The 12,022-nt window shown below is 28.9% G+C and overlaps 1 protein-coding gene across 2 annotated transcripts in view; it reads right to left on the bottom strand.

Moving 5' to 3' along the window:
* LOC142327848 (uncharacterized) overlaps positions 1 to 12,022 on the bottom strand; it is a 66,699-nt gene that overhangs the window by 37,419 nt on the left and 17,258 nt on the right. For both annotated transcript variants that reach the window (XM_075371194.1, XM_075371195.1), the window contains exons 7-10: positions 6,812 to 7,686; positions 3,121 to 3,528; positions 869 to 1,270; positions 379 to 524 (exon numbers count right to left, since the gene is read on the bottom strand). In XM_075371194.1, coding sequence (XP_075227309.1) covers positions 379 to 524; positions 869 to 1,270; positions 3,121 to 3,528; positions 6,812 to 7,686 — 1,831 coding nt within the window. The remainder of the gene's footprint in view (positions 1 to 378; positions 525 to 868; positions 1,271 to 3,120; positions 3,529 to 6,811; positions 7,687 to 12,022) is intronic.

Here is a 12,022-nt window from a genome sequence, read left to right on the forward strand (position 1 = left end):
ATAATAATAATAAAAAGTTTAATAATGAACTTAATAAAACCAGGTTTGATTAACAAAATAACTCACAAGTTATAAAAAAAAAATTAATGATTTATATGGAACATCAACATGCAAAAATCCTTTAACAGTACATTGTTAAATGGAATAAATATGCTTAAAAAATACCATTAATGAAAAAATGGATTTTAATATAAAGTGTATCGTCACAAAGACAGTAAGGACTTTAGAAAAAATGATAACTCAATGCATTAGCACATTCAACATATAGTGTGTGTGTGTACATTGGGCAGGTAAATTGAATTAAATAAATCCAGATATAAGTTTTAATAAATTATGATTACAATAAAATAAATTTCAGTTTAGCAACAAACAACTTACCTCCAATTGGATGGCCATAATTTGCACAGGTGAAACAAGGTCCTTTCCTTCGCTCAAAAATTTTACTTTCTCTTTTATTGTACTAGCTAAATCCTTCAAATCTGCAATTTCCTTTTCTGAAGCTTCCATGGAAGGTTTAAATTTATCTAAAAATACAAATATTACTCCCACTTTAAAATTAAATTATTAGTTATATCGCAATTATAAGAAAATATATACGCAAATCTAATTCATATAAAGTAAAATCATGATGACTTGCAGATAACATTAAAAAGCTAAAATTACAGTTAACATTATTAAGAGTTGATGTACAAAAAAATTTATTTTGTTTAAATATTCAAAACATATGACAAATATATATTAAATAATAAAATTAAAGTAATTTTGTAATTCCTTGTTTTTAACAAAAGGATCTACAGAAGATAAATAATCTGTAATTAATACAATAAATAATAAATATAACAAAATTAATTCATAAATAAAAACATACCAGAAGGCTCTTCCTTGATCTCTTGATTAACAGAAATAGTTGAAGTGATAATTTCAGGTTCACCTTTGACAAACTGAATCATTCCTTTTTTACTATTAACTGAAGATGAAGAGGTTACCGAAGAAGATTCTAATTTATCATCTTCATTTACTTGTGAACTACCATAACCAAAACCTCTTCTATCATTTCCTGTTTGGGCAGTGGCCCAAAAATTTGCATAAACACTTGCATTTGCAACTGAAGAGGAATTTGAACTGAAAGTAGCTACGATACCAGATTTATCGGTAATCTTTACTGATGATTTTTTTATAGGTTTACTTGTTTTTGATTCTTTACTAATAACTTTTGATTCACAAACAGCACTGGATGAAGTTAATGTATCTGTATCAGTGACAGATTGTTCTAAAAAAAAAAAAAAAAGTAAAAAAGATCTTTCAAAAAAATTATGATTTATGTATTACATCATAATTTTATTTTTCTAGTATAATATTCTTTTTTTATAAAAAAAAAGAAAAAGAAATTAACAACAAGAATAAAAGTGAAATTCATTAGAAGCATGACAAATAAGTCAAGAGACAATGGTAGTAATAAAGAGCTTGAAAGGTAAATAATGATAAACATCATGTGTAGTTTGTGGATGTAGAACTCTCATAAATGCAGGTGGATTGGACTGCATAGGCAAAGACTATGGTGATTTGTGCATGTCAAGAAAATGAAGGGGAAAACACAACTGAAATAAAGAAATAATTGTTTAAGAGGGGATGGAGATTAAAAGGATAATGAAGGAGAAGAGGTAGAGAGAAAACAACAAGATGACAGTCTGTAATTTATTGCCTAGTTTAGGGAAAAAAGTTTAATGGTTTTTTGTCATTTATTATTACCTGAAATATCTTACTTGTAATAAGTTAATCCAATAAAGATATAATGAAATGTTATAAACAATAACGGATTAACTTACCACTGATTACTAATGGAATGGAAAGCGAAGCTTAAAAGTGGAAGGGTTGATAAGCTGGCTGTATAGGCAGCTGGATTAAAATGTTAGAAATTTAATTAGAAAAAGTAAACAAATCAGCTGGTACATGGTTCTGACTTGCCTACTTATTGAATTAATATTTTCTAACAAGCTTTCATTATATACCTAGTTAATTTTATATACCTAGTTAATTTTTAATTAAGTTAATTTCTTGGATTATATAAATGTAATAACTGTGAAAAATACCCAGCTGGATTAAAATGTTAGAAATTTAATTAGAAAAAGTAAACAAATCAGCTGGTACATGGTTCTGACTTGCCTACTTATTGAATTAATATTTTCTAACAAGCTTTCATTATATACCTAGTTAATTTTATATACCTAGTTAATTTTTAATTAAGTTAATTTCTTGGATTATATAAATGTAATAACTGTGAAAAATACCCAATTCATAGGTAGTCAATGTCATCTTCACCAGATGTGAAATGCCAGTTTCACTTAGATTAAATTCATGGTAATATAAATATAATTCTACTTCTTTTAAAACAATTCATTTATATTTTATAATAAAGTAAAAAAGAAAAAATATAATGCAAATACAAGACAACTCTGTAATTGAAGTTGAGGTTAGTTTTTGCCATCAATAAAAAATCATCGACAGGCTGTTATAAGAGGATCATCCAAACATAAACTGTACCTTATTTTTGTATAGTTTCCTTTCAACAGAAATACATTTTCTCTACCAGATAGGTAGCTTCCTTCCTGATCCCATCATTAAAAAAAAACAAGATGGCTGCCCCAACAACCAACTGCGCACATAATGCTAGACAATATCATCTTTGAATCTTTCTCCTCCTCCTCCTCCTAAAGCTTCTTTCAGCAAACCAAATAAATATGTGGAAATCACACAGTGACTGGAGTGGACTATACAGTAGGTGTTCAAGAGGTGTCTCCAATGAATTTTAACAAGTTTACAGTCTGAGCTGCTGTATGTGGCTGTCCATATTCATGGAGAAGGAGAACACTGAGAATCAGTTACTGGAATTGCTTGTTGCGATAAGCAGCCCTGACATCATCTAACGGCAGTTGTATGCCTAGTTAGTGCTTTGTTTTACCAGCACACCTTTTGAATTTCAAAACACAGTTATATAGGTAAATACACAGTTATAGTCCTTATAGGTAAAATGTTTTTTAGATGACATGTACCAAGTGCTACTTGCACAATTATAATAAGCTAAGTACATTCAAAAATGAATAAATAAAATAAATATATTACCTTTCTTTTCTTCTTTTTCTTTAACTGTTTCTGCCGGTCTAAGACCTTCAGCTGTATTAACAAAATTAGTAGCACGAGCTTTAGCTGTTGTAATACTAGCATTAATAAGAGCTTTAGCTCTAGCAGATAGTTTTATAATTTTTAAATTAGCTGCTGCTTTACCAGCAGCATTAGATAGATCTCTACTACTTTTTTTAATACTCTTATTCTCATCTGTTTTTTCATCTACAATTTTTTTTACTTCTGAAGATATATCCATCGATTTCTCCTGGGATTGCTGTTCTTCTGGTTGGTTTTCATTATCATTGTCTTTCTCTGGTTTTTTATCTTCCAATGTAATTATTTCTTTTTCTTTTTTAATTTTTTCCCTTCCATCTTCTTCTTCAATATCAGAATCATCACCGTAACCTAAATATAAAAAAAATCAATAATATTAATAAAACCCTTACATATAGTTGCCTTCATAAAAAGCACTACAATAATTAAACACTAATTGAATTGAAAATGTGTCAATGTTAATGCTTAAGTAAACTAGAAATGTCTCTTACATACTTCCATTCAAATCTCATCTTGAATTTGATGAAACTGTAAGTTTAATCTCTAATAGTGTAGCAGCACCAGGACAGAATGAATCAACAGTTATTCTGTTATTTATTTATTTACAGCAACTGCATCATGTTACAACGGGCAGATTTTCTTGTTTAACCCTCCATAAAAATAATTTTTGTTTTATCTACCAGTAGTCCAGTCAATAGGGATTTTTTTGCTAAAAAATTGGTAGAGTTTAGGGAAGCACATGAGGTTGTAGATTATGGTAAGTACAACTTGTTTACATACGACTGGACAAAATTTTCGCTAATTAGACAAAATGGTAGCCATTCAAAGGTGTAAAAATTGGTTTTTCAATTTTGTAGGCCAAGGTAAAATTCCTAGGTGAAAAAGTTCTGAATAAAAGATGAGGGCAACTGTAGTACCTATAATTTAAGCCCTGAAACAGAATTTTATTAATTAATTACTGCAAAATGTAGAAAAATCATTAAAAATGGCAGTTTTTTACAAAGCCAATATATATTGTAAAAAAAACTTTTACTATTTTTATTGTTTTACAAGTTAGCTCTTAGAATTCCAAATTTAATGAGTGGTTACATAAGAAAATTGGTTTATTCATTATAATCTGGAGATATAATTTGTTTATAAAAAGACTCTTTAGGCAACTGTAATTTATTTTGGCTTTTAAAAACTTTTTCTGTCCATTTCATATGCAATCTATTCTTCAGGACTTGTACTTTTTTCAAATGGTAAAAAGTTTTAGACCTGTAAAACATCTTTAAACTTCTTCAAAAAAATGAGCGAAAAATAGACCATGCTTGCATGGTAGTCATGGAGGGGGAAGCAGTTCACCACAGTCACACGCGAATAAAGCTATTAACTTCAAATCGACGGAGTGTGAAAAAGTCGCTTAATCTCCACGAATTTTGGACAGATCGAGACCATTTTTTTTTAAAAGTCTTACCTTAATTTAATGTATTTTTTGAAGCAAAATTTATGAATGTATATAATTTATTTATATAAATTTATAAGTGTATATAACAGGACCAAGTGTAATTAATAAGTGTAATTAACTGGAACCAATCAAGTACATTAATTGAATAATAATTGGATATTACATAAACACAACAGTGTTTATAGATAGTATTCTGTGTTCACACCGACAGATTAAAAAAAAACAAAATTATTTTTATAATGTAATGAAATTCATGAGTCAAACATATTACAATGATTATTATTTAAAACGAAAAATGTGGTTAGTACATAAAAGCCAGCTTTATCTGAAAAAATATGTAAAAATTGATAATGTGATATTTATTATTCTTTTGAATAATGATAGTATTGTTAATAGTTATTATTTTGTCTCAAGCCGTCCAAAACTTTGTGGGGATAGAGAGATTTTTTCGCACTCTGCCAATTTGAAGTTATGAATTCAGCTTTATTCGCACACAACTGCTGCGAACCATTTCTTTCCTCCATGACTGACATACAAGCATGCTCTATTTTTTGCTTATTTTTTCTAAAAAGTTGAAAAACCGATTTTCACCACCTTTGAACGGCCACCATTTTGTCCAGTCAGTGAAAATTTTGTGCAGTCATACAAAACATGTTATACTTACCCTAATCTACAACCCCATGTGTACTTTCCTAAACTCTACATTTCCTTAAAAAATCGATCTTTTTTCCCTCCCTTTGACTAGACTACATACATTTTCTTAATTGTAATGACTGTTAAGACTCACGTCTCATTCCCTCCTTTTTTATTTGTAAAAATAAAAATTTTCACATTTTCTTCTTACTCTTTATATTACTCTTATTAAATGAACTTGTCTAATGTTCTATCGTCGGGAAATCTTGTTCCATCCTTCAAATACTCAAAATGTGTTTATTATGAAATGTATAATTAATACAATAATGTTATATATATCAATTACATGTTCAAAGATTAAATAAAAATAATTTATATTACAAATGAAATAAAGACTTTTATTTATTTGTAATAAAATAAAATAAATAAATAAATTTTATTTATTTTATAATAAAATTTTTAGAATAATTAAATCTAACAGAGGTATTGGACCAAGGTAGCATATTTTTGACAATGATAGCATTCTCATTCAGTAAACTTCATAAGTGGAATACATGCACTGACTGGACAACATGCAATTTCTTAATTGTAATGATAGCATTTTATACCAAAAACCTTGTTTATTTATCACCCACTTAATTTTCAGTCTGTGTTACTGAAGACAAGAAACTTTATAGATCCAATCATCTGCCTATTAACATGCCAAACTATTTAAACAACTGAATATTAATTGCTATATCCTGTATTGGTAGGATTGTACTTTAATTATTGAGTTTGAAGCTTACTTAATAAATCATTTCATAATTGTGGTAGAACATTGAGTGCAATCTTATTATTTTATTTCTTAATCACTTTTCTACGACTGACTCAGTTTTATTTTAAAATTACAATTTTTCTTCGAAAAGAGTGTCTATATTTTTTACTAGTCTTAGACCTACCTCAACTTCATTGCCAGCATAAAATGTGTAACAACAATTAACAAATATGATCAATTAAATTTGTAATAACCATCTCTTTTCATTGTCCTCACATATCTGATAGTCCAAATTAGATGTTTTGAAAATATATACATCTGGATATATCTGCTTTTAATTACTTAATCTGTTACACTTTGCTAGTTCTAAATATAATGTATCAAACATTTTTTTTTTTTTAATTCTATTTTTGTTCTATCACCAAATTACTACAACACTGTATTATATTGTAGGCTATGCCACATTATTTTAGCATATCTTTTTCCTTTAAAAAGTATTTATTCTAACATCATTCTATTCTCATATTCACTGTATTGTCTTTTTGCTCACAGATTATAGGGGTTCTAATGTAGTAGAATGTAATCATACTGTAGTATGATTACATTTGTGATAGTTTTTAATTTAAACTTCAAACAATTTAAAAATATATGATATACACATTTCAATATCTTTTACTTGACTATGGAAAGAAGAATGATGCAGAATAGGAAGTAAAAGGAAAAAATCAAGAGGCAGATCTTCAAAGTGGTTGATGGATACAGTAAAGAATTTTGTTATAATGAATATTAAAACATTTTACCTGCAATCAAAGAGAAAGATGAAGGTCTATCTTCTGAGATCAGTTCTTTAATAGAATCAGGTATTTCACCCCCTAATTCTTTTAATATATTAGCCTGTGTTCTTAACCTTGATATGATAACATTTTCATCAATCTCTTCGTCATCTTCATCTTCATTCTCATCAACATTACTCTCAGCAGAACTACTGCTAGAGGTTGAATCATCAAAACCAGTATTATTTTCTGCTCGTTGTTTTAGTTTTTTTAATTTCTTTAATGCTAAAGCAGATTGCATATCTGACTGCCTATCAATAATTATCATCTCTTCTGCATTATTTTCTGTTCTATTGTGATTATCTTTATCTTTGTTGTGATCTTTTGGTTTTGGTTTAACTGATGTATCATTGGACACAACTACAGGTGGTGATGAAACAGAGAATTGTTCTTCACCTGGAGGACCATTATCAGCAAAGTTTGTTGACAATAATGAATATTTCTCACCAGATCTCACTAAATTGTTAACATCGTCATCGTCATCATCATCATCATTACAATCATCAGCACCATATGCAACTAAAGATACTAATGCTGGTGAATTAGGAGAATTTAAGTTTCCTTCAATTTTTAATAAATAATCAGATGGTAATTGTGGACCTATTTCACAACTAGATTCATCAATTTCAATATTTTTAGGTAATTGTGGTCCCATAACAACTGGTTTTTCATTTTCAATTGTTTTCTTTGGTTTTCTATGCTTATTATTTTCAACTTTCATTACTTTTTTTTTATGTGGTGAAGGTGATCTAATAGTTATCTTTTTCTTATTACTATCTTCATTTTCAGATTCTGATTCATCACCAGAATTTGGACCATAAGATGTAATCATTTCAATTTTCCTGAAAACACAAAATAATCCAAATATGTAAATATAGATAATTAGATTTTAAAAAACCTCCCTGTCAAGAGAACCATAAACAAGTCCTATTATGCAAACTAGATTTTCACCAGAAAATAAAATTCTCAGACTAACAGATACTAAGTAAGGATAGATGCAAACCACAAAACCTGTAACTGATAAAACTCTTTCAAACAGATTACAGAAGTTCAACAATGACAAGCATAGTTTTCCTTTAAATAAGTGACACATACAGTTACCGTTTAGCAGTAATGATACAGCAAATGATTCTAAAAGTTTGATTAAAAAAACATTTGGATTGTCTGGCACCTCATGTGAAAATTTTTACCTCGCTACCAGTTGGAATTTATTATTTACTTTTCAGTAACAAATCAAATACGTTAATATTAACTAAATACGTTAATAAAGAAAAGTTGTGAACAACATAAAAGAAGAGTATTTAGCTTTGTTACTAAACATAATTTCATAAGCAAAATTTTCATCAGTCAATTTTTAAAATTTATTCCATACAAAATACTTGTATTTAATTTTGTACCTGTCACAGCTTGTATCACTTGTATTCAGTATGATTTAACAAAAAATGTTTCTACAAAATCTTCTTTGGAATGTTCACTCCCAAATGTACAAGTTAAAGCATTAAGCCAATTTCATTGGATTAATAACAAATGTCTGCATTTATTCAGTTGCTTCTGGAATATTAATCTGACTATTGATGTTTGTGACAAAGAGGGTTCCAAGGAACAATAACAATTATCAGTTTATAAAATGCCTACCTGAGATAATTGGTCTAGAATTTCCACTACAATTTGGTGATTGATCAAAATCGATTACAAATTGTGATTACACTGAAAGTACAAATAATATGCTTTTTTAATTAAAAGGTGTAATGTTTTTTCTATTTGATTTTACAGTAAACTCACCACATACATAACAAAAGGCATGCATATCATTTACACAATTTTGAGGCATTACTACACTGCACTGTTAACAAACTTACTTTAGCAATAAGACTGAACAAAATTAATTCATTCCAAAATCCAGTGCTTAGTACATACTACACACTTGTGTTTTCAGCTACATGTTTTGATGTGCACAGACATGATTAATGTTGTCCATGAAACCTCACTCTTCAGTATTAGATATGATGTAATAATATGTGACTATGATATGATTTAATTCCTTGTTTAATATTGTTTATTTATAGTTTACAAATTATGTTAACAAAATTAAACATTAAATGATGAGCTAACAAAATACAATTTAGGAGCTTATAATAATGCTAACTATATGTTGAAAAATGAAAAAAAAATCCTTTAATTAAAATATTTTTCAAAAATGGTGGAAGATAGAAAGATTCTGAGTTCATATTCATTTTCAGCATCAAAAAATCATGTATTGCATGTTAGGAAACAAAAATTATGTTTTTCAGTGTTATTAATGAAGGTAATGAATACATTGTTAATGAACATATATATGTATGTGTGTGTGTAAAAAGTAAATAAATTTTTCTTTACTTTCTACTTAAGGAAATTTATCCTTAAGTCTCATTGAAAGACAGAGAAAATAGCTGTGGTTCAAAGCGAGTTCAGAAGACAGTTTCAACAAGATGTACCCCAATGAGACTCACTATTGTTTGTATTGTATTGGGATAAGTTTGAAGCAGAAGGAATTGTTCACAATGTTCACAAGAAACATAAGACTACAGATATCACTAGCTCCACAAGATAAAGAGGGGTTACAGAAACATATGAGCGATGACCTAGAAAATCTGTTATGCAGGAGATTCACGAGACAGGACTTTCAAAACCAATCATGTATCACATTTTGAAGTGTGCTAAGTGGAGAAGTTTTATTTTCATATTTGTCCATGCTCTAAATGGTCCTGACCAGAGAATTTAATTTTGTAAATGGTACAATGCAAAATGTATACAAAAAAAAAATTAATTTCGAAACCAGATTGTTTGGAGTGATGAGACTATATTTAAAATAAATGGCTCAATTAATTGTCATAATTGCAGTTACTGGGCAACTGATAATCCTCATTTCAGTGAGACACTATGTGAACTTCCCAGGTGTTATAGTACGGCATGGTTTGTCAGTCTTTAGATTAACTGGACCTTTCGTTTTTGAAATTTACCTCAACTTGCTACAAGAATACATTATACCATGTATTCAATAGGTGTTTGGGAATGAAGAATAGTACTTCCAGCAGAATGAAGAATCTCCACATTACTATTGCAATGTGAGGGTCGATCTTAATGGAATTCTGGTGAACAAATTATTAGGTTATGAGGTGCATTGAGTATCCCTTTATGCTCAATGGATATACCTGATAGATTTTTTTTTGTGGGGACAAGTACAAGACCAGCTACATTCAACAAGTTGAGAGTAGCCATTGAAAGAAAATTGCACCCAAATACCAACTGATATGTTTTGTGATGTTTGCAATTCCATCAACTGGCATTATCAGTAGTGCCTGGAAAATAAAAGCCAATAATTTTAAACTTCAACATTTGTATTAACTAATTTAAGTTATGAAACTTAGCTATATGCTAATAATTGTTAATTTAACAGTTATTTAAAGTGAGTATGTAAATAATAAATAAAATTTAAACCATCAAAATAGTAAATAGTTAAGTTAAACTTACAATATTAATTCCAAGAATCAATTTTCATGGTATCATGAATCTTCAGTTAGTATTTAAATCTCTAGTTATATTAATTAAACTATTTTTATAATTTGTGAATTTTGAATTTGTTGAAAATGTTACTGTTGTTTTATAATTTATTTTGAAGTTATTATGGATGAATAAGCAAATTCTACTGTCCAGTACTGAAACGATGTAACATTTAAAATATCATATTTTCCTTTGTTCTTATATCATTTCTGCCAACTGTTAGATTGTATTTAATAAATCAAAAAAGTATACATATATATATATATATATGTATACATATACTTTCTCTATATTAAGTATTTTTGCACCTCTGCTTTGCATAATATATGAAAATATTTAAGAATTTTAGAACATTGTTAAAAAAATAAAATATATAGGGGGATACAACTATATTATAGATTCAACATATATCACTGAATAAGTAATTTAGAGTAGACTATTTATTAACAAATATTACTGAAGCAATTTTTCTGGTAATCTCAAAATAAGTTTAATTATTACACAGCATATATACATAATTATTACACAACAGTATATGTAAATCTTAGTTTATTTTGGAGCCACTGATATGTGCTTTTATTAGACTTCTGTCACATGATTTTGAAGAACTATAAAATCTTTTAAGGCAAAATTTGTATTAAAAATATGAGGGTAAATCAAATATAAATGGGATTTCAATTTTTAAAAAAAATTTTTATTGAAAAATAAAAAGGCAAATATAATTTATTTTTCTACATGTTTCCTGCTTTAGAAATACATTTTTTCCAACAAGAAGGAAGGTTTTTTTATCGCAGCATCGTAGAATGAAGCTGGTTGCAACAGAAACAAATTGCGCACAAATTCCTCCACGCTCTTGTACTGTAGGTTATTTGTAATGATCACTTGACAGCTCCCATAACTTATTCTGACCTGTTCTGCAATTTTGGATATTCTCACCTGTTGATCATCTTCAAGAATGTCTCAAACAGCACGAATATTTTTGTCTGTAATGCTGGTCCGAAGATGGCGATCGTGTTCCTAATTTTCCATTTGTTCTCGTCCTTCCTTGAAATTTTTATGCCAGGCAAACATACGAGTCCTTGACAATGTTTGGTCCCTGAACTGTGCAGTTAATCTCTGGAAAATTTCCGTTGTTTGAACTCCTTCATGGGCAAGAAATTTTATAATTATGCATTGTGCAGTGGAGGGGTGGCACCTGTTGCTCTGACATCATGAGCATTATTGATGAATTGGTTGGGAGTGTGGAATGGCCAAACTCTCTTCACTCCTAATCACATCACCCAAGCATACTAGAAGCGCAGGCCCAGTCCTACCAACTGTAGATGCTCAGGAACAAAAATTCCATTTATATTTGATTTACCCTTGCATAAATAAAATATAATAAAAATCTTACCATTTGGTGTTAAAGATTTCCAAACCTTGTTTTTTAAAATTTTACTGTCTGTTATTAGTATGCACAATTATAAACTTTCAGGGAACAAAATTATTAACTAGCTGATTAGGCTTGCTTCACTCGCCCTTCCCGTCTAGCCATGGGGATCCAGCTCCTGAACCCCCATGTTTGTATTCGTTATCCTCATAATTAAGAGAATAATTGTAATAAATAACAATTAAAGCCTGAAAAGCTCTCTTTCCTTC

The sequence above is a fragment of the Lycorma delicatula genome, chromosome 7, assembly GCF_047948215.1.
Source record: "Lycorma delicatula isolate Av1 chromosome 7, ASM4794821v1, whole genome shotgun sequence".
NCBI classification, from domain to species: Eukaryota; Metazoa; Arthropoda; class Insecta; order Hemiptera; family Fulgoridae; genus Lycorma; species Lycorma delicatula.